Source organism: Antechinus flavipes, chromosome 6 (genome assembly GCF_016432865.1).
Source record: "Antechinus flavipes isolate AdamAnt ecotype Samford, QLD, Australia chromosome 6, AdamAnt_v2, whole genome shotgun sequence".
Lineage (NCBI taxonomy): Eukaryota > Metazoa > Chordata > Mammalia > Dasyuromorphia > Dasyuridae > Antechinus > Antechinus flavipes.
The window spans coordinates 220283915-220298149 of record NC_067403.1 but is presented as its reverse complement, the minus strand read 5'-3'; the positions used below and the strand labels follow the sequence as shown (position 1 = coordinate 220298149).

The window sequence follows — 14235 nt, the reverse complement described above, 5'->3', positions numbered from 1 at the left end:
CTTAGTAGCCTATTTTTAATTTAATAATTTATTCTTCCTTAAATTAGAAGAAATTTACACACACACACACACACACACACACACACACACACACACACACACACAAAAACACACACTCAAGGACTTTGAATTGTAATATGGCAAGAGATCTCATCAAGTCAATCAAAAATGGCACTAATCATTCAGGCATTTTTTGCTCTTTCTGCCTACATAAAGCCAATTATCTGTGAAAAATGATTTTCATGAATTCACATTCTCTGGCTCAGTTACTCTGAGATTATACAGATTTATCCAAGAGGGCAAATAGTCATAAACATATATGGGTTAGTTTAGATCAGATAGGAGATAGAAACTCTATTTTCCCAGAAGTCAACTTGTTCATGACTTCATAACCTGGTCTAAGAGGCAAAGAAGGATTAAATAATTGTCCTGGATATACTTGAAGTGGAATTTAAACATATTTCCTGAATTTAAGCCCAGCATTGTATCCCTGAAGCCACTCTTCGTCTCATATTATACTCACTAAAATCCTATAACATTGGAAAGCATAACTGGGATGGCAGACAGTCAAGATCCGGACATCGGTTTATGGATAGCAAGATGTAGACTCTTTTTGCCAGGTTAGTACTAATGATGGTATTAATGAAAAGAGTGTTCTTTATTTCCATGTAGTCATCAAAGCCTATCCCAGAAAAGAATAATGATAGAGAAAAAAATCAGGCAACAAAACAAACTTTGAAATGGTGTTAGTGTACAAAACTGACTATTTTATAATAAGCAAGTTACTGATCCAGACAGCATAATGTTTTAAAAAACTGGACTCTTTTACAAAAGCATTTCTGTGAATATCGATTTCAAATAGATTATTGCTAAAGGATAGTAAATGGCATGTTGGATTTCGGAAATTTTTTCGGCTACTTTACAAACATACATAAAATAGTGGAAAAGATGCATGCTCTAGAAACTTAGTACGTTTGTCATGCCTCTGGACTAAAAATAATGTGAAGACACTAGCAAATGGACATTTGCAGCACAACTTCTTGAAGAAGCCTACAGTGTTTTTTCTTCTGTATTTGCAATGCCTTTGGAAATCTTCTGGTTTTTCTCTTCTGATTGTGGGATCTCCAGCTTAGACTGAGGAGGCGTGTGCAGCTTCTGTCAACCAACATAGAAAGGAGAGTTAGTCAAGTCTGAGACAAGTACCATTTGAGAAGCAAACATATCGGTGATGACTAGAATTTGGCATGAAAAATGCATTAGCAACCAGGAGACACAACATATAAGTTACATATAAAAGCATCATTTGATTTTAAAAAAAAGTACGTTGAGTAGTTCAATTTGTATTACAATCCATACAAAGAGTCTTTGTTTAGGAAAAGAAGTTTCTTTCCAGCATCATTCTGACTATAACTTAAAATCAAACAAGAAAGCTCAGGTCCATGTGAAATGATGGAACAATAAACTGCATTGTATCAATGCAAACTTCCAGTTAATTAGATCTTTAAATACTTCCTTCCTTTTCTCCACCCAGGACCTCCCACAATATTGGAATATAAACTGCTTGAGGAACAGATTGTTTGGTCTTCTTGTTTATCCCAATGTATGGTGTCTTGCCTTGAACCCATTAGGCCTTTAAGGAATGTCCATGGAAATTGAATTTAAAGTGTATGTCTATTTACATTAAATGATAATGACATTTGCAATGAGTATCTCCAAAGTCTTATTTGATATCTATAAGTCTTCTGAATTTTTAAAGGCTAATTAAACTTTTTTATAATCTCCACTATTACTAATGAATGTTTCTTAATTAAATATGTTTTAACTTAAATCAATTTTGTAAAATGGATGATAAGGGCAACTCCTTTTAAAATATAACATTCAGGAATGGATCCCATTCAAGCCCATGTATGAAAAGCTATCTAATACCTAGCCTTGAAAGTGAGGATATATACAGAAAGAAAGACCAGAACCAAGCCATCTGAGTTTTAGAAATGTGTTTAATTCTGCTCAAGGACAAGAATACCTGCAGGACGGGATCCAATTCCGTGGTCTTGTTCACATTAGTAGAGTTGTGGTTAACTGCACAGATCTTGCCACCCTATAAAAATAAGCAAGAACATATCATGATAGTCATCAAAGGAGAACAGGGATGAAAGAATGAACTCCCTAGGCTGTTCAGATGCTGAGAAAGTTCCAGCAGACTGACTTTCCTGGAAAGGCCAAATTACAGTCCCAAATAGCAAAGATAATCATCATTAATGGGAAGGCACTAGAAAAAAGAGATAAGACAGGGGGCTTACATATTGATTTTGGTATTCAGCTGCCACAAAAGAAGGTAAGAGAAAGAGAAATGTCCTCAGAAGAAGAAAAATAATTCTAAGTAAGGAATAATAAACAAAAACATAGAGGCCTTGTAGTACTTATCAGTATTATCCCTAAAAATGGAATGCTGCAATGGATTCTCTGTTATTAAATGCCTCTCTTCTTTTTTTCTTTTCCCTTCCCCCTCCTCCTTTTTTATGTATAGTGTATGCTATATATGCATAGATGTACAGTACTTTCAGATATATAATCTGCACTTTTATACTGTTTATAGAGTATGTGTATATATCTCTATATACACACACACACATATATATGTATGTATAAAATCTCCCTGTATACTATGCTATTCTCCATATATTTCTCTATGTGAATATACATACATACATACATTCTTATTCTCCTTTCTCCCAATCTTCCATGTGTGTATGTATTCATACTCACAAACACACACACAAATAAACAGTACCTTATAATATATATGTAAACATATATATGGATGTGCTGATGTCTCAGGCTCATGGGATCCCAGACCAAAATTTGTGAAGAACTCAGCAGTTCATTTTACCCAACCTTCTGACTTTAGTAATTAAGAACCTGGTGCTTAGAGTATAGTTAAATGGCTTGCCTAAGGTTGTACATATGTATATTTAAGATATAAGTGTGCAAATAACAGCAGAAAGCCCAGTGTAATTATATAGCTAGTTAAGAAACTAGTAATAGTGTTTTTTGAAAATCATGAACTGCTTTGCTAAAATTTCTCAATCCCTGAAAAAGAGAGAACTTTGGAAAACTAATTCACAATCATTGGGTAATGAGAACAAAATAATTATTTATTAAACTTCATTGCTAATAAAAATGAAAGCATCCGTAGGCAAAAGCATTTTAGGTAAATTAATGGTTTTTCATCTTTTTCTTGCATGGCACTCTTTAGAACAATAAAATATGCTAATCTGAGATATTATAATGTTTTAGATGGATGTGAAATTTATATTTACTACTATTTCTCCCTATTCCCCTCTGGTATGGGCCCTAGTTATTCTGCCAATGGCTATCAAGACAAGAATCTGAGTTTATCAGCCAATGTCTGAACTTAAGCAACTCATTTTCTTCTGGAGCAATTTCCCTTTGATAACACAATGGCATTAGGCCAGTTGAAATCTTCTATTAACTCTAAAATCCTACGACTAAATAATGTGAAAGGACCAAAGGCAGAGTAGTGAAGAGTTCTGAGCTACACATATCATGATACAAGAGGACACATACACACATAAGTCAAATAAAGCCTCTAGTTCCATGATAATTTCAAACTTTGTGGTGTCCTTGAACCACTGTACAGGTTGGGAAAGAGGGCCTTGTATGTTGTACAACTCCAAGTTCATTGTTTAGTAAGAATTATATATTTTTTGTGTGCATCTAAGTTATTTCTGCTTTCCCTTTTATTCTTAGTAAAAATATGCACTCACACACACTATCTATATCTTTATCTGTATACATATACACACAATTAAAATAGTTTCTCTTCACAATGACTCATTTTGTTAATAAAAAGATGAATTGCAAAATAAAATTTATGGTTAGGATGATAGGAAAAGACAATGATAAATGTTGGAGAATATATGGGAAAATTGGGACACTAATGTAATTATTGGTGGAGCTGTGAAATCATCCAACCATTTTGGAGAGTAATTTGGAACTATGACCAAAGAGCTATCAAAATGTGCATAGACTTTTTTTTAATTGTATTTTTTTATAACACATGCATTGCTTTATAAGTCATGTTGGGAGACAAAAATAGGAGCAAAAGGAAAAACCTTGGGAGTGACAAAAAAAAAAATAGAAAAAAGAAGTGAACATAGCATATGTTGATTTACATTCAGTCTCTTTAGTTTTTGTTTTTGTTTTTGTTTTTTTTTTCCCCCTGGATACAGGTGGAATTTTCTGTCCAAAATCTACTGGGACTGCTTTGAATTTCTGAAGTACTTAGAAGAACCAAGCCTTTCATAGGTAATCATTGCACATTCTTTGTACATAGACTTTGATCCAGCAGAGTCTCTCTTTAACTGGGTCTCTATCACCAAGAGATTAAATAGAGGAAAAAAAAACCACAAATGCAAACATGTTTTTAGCAGTTTTTTGATAGTGGCAAGGAACTGGAAATTGAGTGGATGCCCATCAACTGGGCAATGGCTGAATAAGTCATTATTATAGTATATGAAAGTAATGAAATATAATTGATCTTTAAGAAATGATGAGCAGGCTGATATTTTTTTTTAAAAGCCTGGAAAGGCTTAGATGAACTGCTGTTAAGTGAAGTGAACAGAACCCAGAGAACATTGTACATAGTAACAATAAAATTGCATGATGATCAATTGTGATGGACTTGGCTCTTTTCCCTCTCTGGGTATGGATACGATTTGTAAATATATATATATAACTATTATTTTCTCATATGCATGGATAATTTTTCATCATTGATCCTTGCATAGCCTTGTGTATCAGATTTTCCCCTCCTTCTCACCACTCCCTCCCCTAGATGACAAGCAATCCAATATATTTTATACATGTTAAAATAAATGTTAAATCCAATATGTGTAAACACATTTATATAATTGCTGCAGAAGAAAAATGAAATTAAAAAGAAAAAAATGAATAAGAAAACAAAATGCAAGCGAACAACAACAAAAAGAGTGAGAATGTCATGTTGTGATCCATATTCAGTTCTCTCTCTCTGGATGCAGATGGCTCTCTTCATCACAAGATCATTGGAACTGGCATCAATCATCTCATTGTTGGAAAGAGTCACATTCATCAGAATTGATCATAATATAATATTGATTTTGCCATGTGTAATGTTCTGGTTCTACTCACTTCACTCAGTATCATGTAAGTCTCTCCAGGCCTCTCTAAAATCATCCTTCTGGTTGTTTTTTATAGAACAATAATATTCCATAACATTCATATACCATAACTTATTCAACCATTCTCCAACTGATGGATATCCACTCAGTTTTCAGTTTCTTGCCACTACAAAGAGGGCTGCCACAAACATTTTTGCACATGTGGGTCCCTTTCCCTCCATTATGATCTCTTTGGAATATAATCCTAGTAGTAGCATTGCTGGGTCAAAGCATATACATAGTTTGATAGCCCTTTGGGCATAGTTCCAAATTGCTGGAATGGATAGGATTTTTCATCATAAATCCTTTACAGTAGTTGTGGGTAATTGTACTACTGAGAATAACAAAGTCATTTACAGCTGGTCATCCCAGAACATTGCTATTACTTTATATACAGTATATTTCACTTTGTTTATGAAGGATTTTGCAGATTTTCTTTTTTCCTGACAGCATCCTGCTCATCACTTCACAGAGCACAATAATATTACATCAGAGAAACTTGCTTTGAATTTTTTTTACAATTACTGTTGCTAATTGTATTTCTTCCCACTTATTCTTTCTTTCCTTTCACCCTATTCCTCCTCAAAAGTATTTTGCTACAGATTTTTCCCTCCCTCAATATTACCTCTCTTTTATCATCCCCCCTTCTGTATACTATTCCTCTTCTATTTTCCTTCATGTAAACTAGATTTCGATACTCCTATTGAGTATGTATGTTATTTCCTATTTGAGCCAATTCTGATGAGAGTAAGATTCATCCACTTCCCATCTTCTCCGCCTCTTCCAATCTAAAAACTTTTTTGCCTCTTTTTTATGGCAGACAATTTGTGCCATTCCACTTCTCTCTTTTTCTTTCTCCCAGTACATTCCTCTCTCATCCCTTAATTTCATCATTTAAATACAAGATATTATCCCTTCATATTCAACTTATATCCATGCCCTTTGTGCATATATACATATACTTGATCTAACTGCCATAATAATTAGAAAGTTCTAATGAATTTCAAGGATCACCCTCCTATGTAGGAATGTAAACAGATAATCCTTATTAAGTCCCTTATATCACTTTCCTGATTATCTCCTTATGCTTGCTCAGAGTCCTGTATTTAAAAATCACATCATCTATTTATTTCTACTCTTTTCATCAAAAATATTTGAAAATCCTCTGTATCATTGAATGATCACTTTTTCCTTTTAAAGATTATTGTCACTTTTGTTGGGTAGGAGATTCTTGGTTGCAATTCTAGCTCCATTGCTCTTGGAAATATCATATTCCAAGCCATCTAGTTCTTTAATATGAAACTGCTAAATCTTGTGTTATATTGATTATAGCTCCACTATACTTGAATTCTGTCTTTCTGGATGCTTGCAATATTTTCTCTTCAAATGGGGGTTCCAAAATTTGGCTATGATATTCCTGGGGATCTCTTTCAGGGTGTGATTGGTGGATTCTTTCCATTTCTATTTTATCTTCTGGTTCTAGAACAGAAGGCCAGTTTTACTTGATAATTTCTTGCAAGGTGATGTCCAGGATCTCTTATTTGGTCATGATTTTCAGGAAGAACAATCAATAATGTTAAAAATATCTTTCCTGGACCTATTTTTCAGGTTAATTGTTTTTCTAGTGAGATATTTAACTTTTTTCAATATTTTTCAATTTTGAAATATACTGTATACAAAGTAACAGCAATGTTCTAGGATGACCAACTATAACTGACTTTGTTATATTCAGTAGTACAATCACCTACAACTACTCTAAAGAATTTATGATGAAAAATCCTACTCATACCCAGAGAAGGTAAAGAACCTAGTCCATCATAGTTGATCATCCCATAATTTTATTGTATCTTGATTTCTCACAAAATCATCAGCTTCTATTTGCTTAATTCCCTTAAGGATTTATTTTCCTCACTGAGCTTTGGTACCTCCTTTCCTAACCGGTCAATTTTGTTTTTTAAGACATTTTTTTCCTCATTAATTTTTCATATTTCCTTTTGCACCTCTCTTAATTCTTTCCCTATTTTTTTTTCTATCTCTTTTACTTGATTTTCAAAGTCCTTTTTGAGCTCTTGCATAGTCTGAGCACACTTCTTATTTTTCTTGAGGCTTTGGATGTAATAGCTTTGATCATCTTCTGAGTGTATGTTTTGATCCTCTGTATAACCATAATGTCTTTCAATGATCAGAATTTTTTGTTGTTTGTTCATTTTTCTAGCCTATTACACTGATTTTAACTCTGTTTAAAGTAGGGCTTTGTTTCCAGGGTGGAGGTGCAAGCTTCAAGGGTTTTGTGCAGCTGTTTTCAGAAATCCTTCTAGAAATCTGACCACAAGCATTCTTTTTTGCCCTGGAGCTGTCAGCTGCATCTCTCCCCCCCCCATTTCCCCAACACTGTAGGTTGTAAGATCTAGGGTGCTGCCTGGGACTGGGGCTCCACTGGGACTGCATAGACTCCCACCTCATTACCACAGACCCTTTCCACAGATGTTCTGAGTCTTTCCTGATGTCCCTGGGCTGAGAGGTTCAGAAGCCTCCAGCACTGATATTGCTTTAGAAATCCTCCTCCCAGATGTTGGGATACGGCTGGAGCTGGGACTGGACTGAGCCTGTGCTGGGATTGTATGGCAGGCTCCCACTCTGACAGACCTTTTCAGGTCTTCTTTAATGTCTCTGGGCTAAGAGATCTGGAAGCCACCAATACTGCTGTTGAATCAGAGGTCTCCCATCCTGTGTCACAGACCTTTTCTGCTAAGCTTCTAAGTTGCTTTCAGCTGGAAAATGTTCTACTTCAGTTTTCTGGGTGTTCTAATGCTCTAAAACTTGTTAAGAGTCATTATTTAAAGGAATTTGGAGCAGTTTGGGGAAGTAGTTGGCCAGGTTCCTGTCTTTACTCTGCCATCTTGGTCCCCATAAGTTCTAGAATTGCCTCATTTCAACAAGGAGGTGACTCAAGGCAATTCTAATAACTTGTTATGGAAAATACCATCTCCATTCAAGAGAGAATTATGAAGATTGAATGTGGATCAAAACAGATTTTTCACTTGTTCTTTGCTTGCTTGAGCTTTTACTTTCTCATTTTTTTAACCTTTTGAGCTGATTTTTCTTGTGCAGAATGATAAATAAGAAAATACATTTAGAAGAACTGCACATGTTTTACCTATATTGGATTTTTTTCCTGTCTTGGGAAGGAGGGAGGAAGACAGAGAGAGAGACAAATTTGGAACACAAGGTTTTGTAAAGCTGAAGGTTAAATACTATCTTTTCATGTATTTGGAAAAATAAAATACTCAAAAAATTAAAAAGATAAAAATTTATTCATCATGAGAATATCATTCCTCCTTAGGTATCTTATAGATATTTGCCTGTGATTTTCTTTTGTATTTATCAGTATTCTCCTCTGTGAAAACAAGTGATTTAAGCTAGATCATATTTATTTACTGTCCCTTTGAGTTCTAAATCTATTATCCTTAAACCTGTTCTAAGGGGGCTCTTCTTTCATCTCTTTCATGATTGGTCCTTTGCCATAGCCATCTCCAAATCACATCTCCTAGAACAATGCTTTAAATATGGCAGTGCCTGAGTATAAGTTAGTTAACATAAATTTCATTGAAAAGTCAAGTCTTGTTAATTAATTTCAATATTAATAAAAAATATAAAACCCTCTAAATAGCCTTTCTCCTACCATGCTCCATGTTAAAAACCTTTAAACTTTTTTTCCCTCTGTGTTTCAGGAAGAAGCTTAATGAGATAGCATTCATAAAGCCCTTTGAGCTTCTCAGGAAGGCAATATGAGATAAGGCCAAAGTAATTATAACTTGTAAGCATCTTGTCTTAATAAGTATCTTATCAACCTTGTAGCTATTGTTGGAGCAAACTTTCCCTTTGTATGAAAACAATGGACCCATGAAATCTGTGTGCTTTATTATCTACTTTATAAAGTCCCTGATGAGAGAATATTCCAGCATTCTAAGCAAGCCTTGGTGAAAATGATGACCCCTGAAAATGTCATAGGAGACTCTGTAAGCCCAATGCTGCCTCAGACATGCTCCCAGAGGGACTGGGCAGAGACTCCATTCACTTTGTCAGATACATAGCCTAGGCTTTATCATAACTACCCTGCTGGGACAAACTTGCTTTTCTGCACAATTAACTCCTAACCTGCTGGGGTGAAGACCAAGCACAGAAACAATGCACATGATGATTGTGGTTGTAGGGAGAGGGGAGGCAGACCCACATTAGAACTGCTCTGTCCAGAGTGCTGAAATTTTTCCTGGTTTTTCTGTTTTTTTTCTAATAATCTTAATGAAAGCAGAGGGTCTAACATTATGACAAATCCAGATGTAATCAAAATACTAAATAAGCTATTTTAATATTCTTAACTTAAATATAATATGGATATTCTTAAATATCCTAAGTAATAAATTTAGTATAAAAATGAGAAAAAAAAATTGCGATTGCTTGGAAGGCAACTTTTCTTATATCTGTCAGTTTTAGTGCTTTCCTCACATCTAATGGGTGGATGGAAAGTATAAAAAAGGAATTATCCATGCCCTATTCTATATTCAGGGTAACTGGAAGCCATTCTTCTTCCTGTAATGACAGAATGGAGTTGTTCAAATGATTAAAAGAATACAAACTCTCCAGCATATTAGTACTCCACATATTATTGACAACTAAATGTGATGAGAAGCAGAAACATTGCAACTAAGAAAGAAATATGTAGAATTAAAAGGAATGCAAATACCACAATTGGTGGAAGGGAGGGAAGGGAGGATGAACGAGGTTGAGGAGTATGGGAAGGGGCAGTAGACAGAGAAAGGGAGAGGAAAAATAAAAGGAAGAAGGAAAAGCTAAGGAAATAGGGAATGAAGAAATGGAACACATGGGATACGGCAATGGGGACATAGAGGTTTAAGCTATGTAATTTTATTTTCACCTGATAATTTCCCTCAAAAGACAGCTATTGCTAGAATTATATACATACACATACACATAAATGAATATATCTATATAATACATAAATATATATCAGATATCATACTGTTCATAAATATGCATACACACATATATGTATATATGTATGTCAATCAAAATATTTTTGTGAATTATAACCTACCATTTTGTACTCATAATAGATAATTAAAATATGTTTGTATTTCAACTGAAATGAGTTAACATAAATAGTGCTGCCTGAAAAAGTATTAGCACATTAGCAAACTCTAATTAGGAGAAATAAATGAAAGCTTAGGTTGTCTTGAAGAATTCATTCCTCCAAGTCCCCAGAGAAATAGGAATGGTGTATTAAGTGATCACAGAAAATAGTTCAACTTGTACTCCAAATGGATGACCTGGGGCTCATATACAATTCCTTTTTAAGTCCTCTGGGGATTAATTTCATTCATTTATTCATTTAATAAACTTTTGTTTAGCCTTTAGACAATCTACAATACTGGAGTGCATCTTTCCCTGACATGCAGTGTTTACTGTGTCTATCTTTCTATTGGAGGAATTATCTAATGTGTGATATAAGGTAGCAAATTTTGCCAATCCCAAAGTCAAGTAAAAAGCTCACAGCAGTGGGAATATTTCTACAGGGTATTTTATAGTTCATATACTTCCTGGGTATGTCTTGACATAAAACTTTCAGCTATTTTATATTGTTTACATTTATTTTAAATAAAAGTCCTTTTTTATCTCTTGTGGCCGGATTTTGTGGGTCATATAAAGAAATGCTAATGATTTATGTGGGTTTATTCTATACCCTGCAAATTTGCAAAAGTTGTCAATTATTTAAGTTGATGCTTTAGGGTTCCCAAGATATATTATCATATCATATGAAAAGAATATTAGTTTTCTTCACTCATTGCCTAGTGTAATGGCTTTGATTTTTCTTTTCTTATTGGCTAATCTTTCAGTTTTATACTGCATAATAGTGGTGATAATTGGCATCCTTGATTTGCCTCTGATCCTATTAGGAAGCCTTCTAGCTTAAAAAACAAAATTGGCCAAATGGCAAAGGAGGTAAAAAAAAAAAAAAAAAGCTCAATAAGGAAAATAATTCCTTCAAAATTAGAATTGGCCATAGAAACTAATGACATTATGAAAAATCAAGATACAATGAAGCAAAACAAAAAAAAAGAAAAGAAAAAAAAGAAAAAAATTGAAATCTCATTGGAAAAACAAGTGAATACACCAAAACTTAGATGATGCAGCCAAAGCAGTTCTTAGGGGAAATTTCACATCTTTAAATAGTTACACAAATAAAATAGAGAAAAAGGAGATCAATATATTAGGTATGCAACTTAAAAGGCTAAAAAAAAAAAACAAATTAAAATCCCCCTAGTTACATAATAAATTAGAAATTCTAAAACTCAAAGGAAAGATTAATGAAATTGAAACTAAGAAAACTATTGAATTAATAAAACTAAGAATTGATTTTTATGAAAAAAGAAACAAAATAGATAAACTATTGGTTTAACTTTGGTTAATTTGATCAGAAAAAAGAAAGGAAAAAAAATCTCCAGCATCAAAAATGAAAAGGATGAACTTGCCTCCAGTGAAAAGGAAATTAAAACAATAATAGTGCTGCATAGTGGCAAGTCTGATAATCTAATCAAAATGAATACATATAAATTGCCCGGGTTAAGAGAAGTGGGAATAAATTACTTAAATAGTCTCACTTTAGGCTAGAAACTGGAAATTGAAGGGATATTGTGGTATATGAATGTTATGGAATGTTATTGTTTTATAGGGAATGACCAACAGGATGAATACAGAGAGGCTTGAAGAGACTTAACATGAACTGATGCTGAGTGAAATGAGCAGAACCACGAGATCATTATACACTTCAACAACATTACATGATGATCAATTCTGATGGACCAGGCTCTCTTCAATAATGAGAGGATCCAAATCAGTTTCAATTGATCTGTAATGAACAGAACCAGCTATACCCAGAGAAAGAACACTGGAAAATGAGTATGGACCACAACATAACATTTCCCCTTTCTGTTACTGTTTGCTTGCATTTTTGTTTTTTTTTTTTTTCCCTCATGTTATTTTTATATTCTTTCTAAATCTGATCTTTCCTGTGCAACAAGATAACTGTATAAATATGTATACATATATTGTATTTAACATATACTTTAACATATTTAACATGTATGGGACTACCTGCCACATAGGGGAGGGAGTAGGGAGAAGAAGGGGAAAAGTTGGAACAGAGGTTTTTCAAGGGTCAATGTTGAAAAATTACCCACACATATGTTTTGTATAGAAAAAACTATAATAAAAAATAAAATAAAAAAATAGGCTCATTAAAAAAAAAAAAGAATTGAACTACCATAAACAAATTAGGAGAGCAAGGAATAATTTAACTATCAGATTTTTGGAGAAGGGAGGAATTTATGACCAAAAAGAATTAAAGAACATTATAATAGCTGAAATGGACAATTTTTGCATAAACAAAATCAACAAATACAAACAAAATTGGAAATAAGATAAAAAATAAAGTACAAAGCTGGTAAAAATTTTACATCCAGTATTTCTAATAAAGGCATCATTTTAAAAATATATAAAGAATTATGACAAATTTATGTCATTCCCCAATTGATAAATGGTCAAAGGATAGGAACAACTTTCAGATAACAAAATTAAAGCCATATATAATTATATGAAAAAATGCTCTAAATCACTACTGATTAGACAAATGCAAATTAAAAAAACTCTTGAGGTACCACCTCACACCTATCAGATTGTCTAAGATGATAGGAAAATATAATGATAAATGTTGGGGGGCGGATATGAGAAAACTGAGACATTAATGCATAGTTGGTGGAGTTGTGAAATGATCCAACCATTCTGGAGAAAACTTTGGAACAATGCCCATAGGGCTATCAAACTGTGCATACCCTTTGACCCAGCAGTGCCATTATTGGATCTATATCTGAAGTAAATCATAAAGAAGGGAAAAGGATCCAAATGTGCAAAAAGTTTGTAGCACCTCTTTTTGTGGTAGCAAAGATTTGGAAAAGGAGTAGATGCCCATCAAATGGGGGATGGCTGAATAAGTTGTGCTACATCAAAGTAATGGAGTATTATTTTATAAAAATGAAGAAGATGATTATAAAAAGGCCTGGAAAGATTACATGAACTGATGCTGAACAAAATAAAAAAGCAGATCCAGGTATATATTGAACACAACAACAGCAAGAATATGTGATGATCAACTGTAAAAAGCTTGGTTCTTCTCAGTGGTTCAATGATACCAAGAATCCCAATAGACTTTGATCATAAAATGCCATTTACATCCAGAAAAAGAATTAAGTAGATACACATGCACTTCTTGTTTCTGCTTTTAATGGCTCCCATAGTGTATCCTTTTTACTCTGATTTTTCATTGCCAGTGTGATTCATAAAGCAATGCATATTAAAAATAAACAAATTTAGTAGAAAATAAAGGAAAAACAATTGGAAAAAGAGATCCAGGAAAGATAATTTAAAATTAATTGATCTATCTGAAAGCAATGATCAAAAAAAGAACCTGGGTGATCATTTTTCAAGAAATTATCAAGGAAAACTATCCTGATATTCTAGAATCAGAGGGTAAAATAGACATTTGAAGAAACCACCAATCATCTCCTGAAAGAGATCTCCAAATGAAATATTATCACAAATTCTGGAATTCCCAGATTAAGGAGAAAATAGTGTAAACATCCATAAAGAAATAATTCAAGTATGGTGGATCCAGAGTAAATATAATATAAAATTTAGCAGCTTATATAATAAAGGATCAGATGAACTGGAATATGACATTGCAAAGAGCATTGGATCTAGAATTAAAACTAAGAATCACCTTCCCAACAAATCTGAGTATAATCCTTCAAGGAAAAAAATTGATATTGAAAACAGAGGATTTTCAAGCATTTGTGAAGAAAAGACCAGAAATGAATGGAAAATTTGATTTTCAAATATGGGACTCAAAAGAAGCATAAGAAGGTAATCAGGAAAATGA

The 14235-nt window shown here is 33.5% G+C and overlaps 1 protein-coding gene across 2 annotated transcripts in view; it reads right to left on the bottom strand.

Moving 5' to 3' along the window:
* Positions 1-639: 639 nt before the first annotated feature.
* The window catches only part of LUZP2 (leucine zipper protein 2), a 705018-nt gene continuing 691422 nt past the window's right edge, over positions 640-14235 (bottom strand). For both annotated transcript variants that reach the window (XM_051965657.1, XM_051965656.1), the window contains exons 11-12: positions 2024-2098; positions 640-1155 (exon numbers count right to left, since the gene is read on the bottom strand). In XM_051965657.1, the coding sequence (XP_051821617.1) occupies positions 1051-1155; positions 2024-2098 (180 nt within the window). In that variant the 3' untranslated portion in view covers positions 640-1050. The remainder of the gene's footprint in view (positions 1156-2023; positions 2099-14235) is intronic.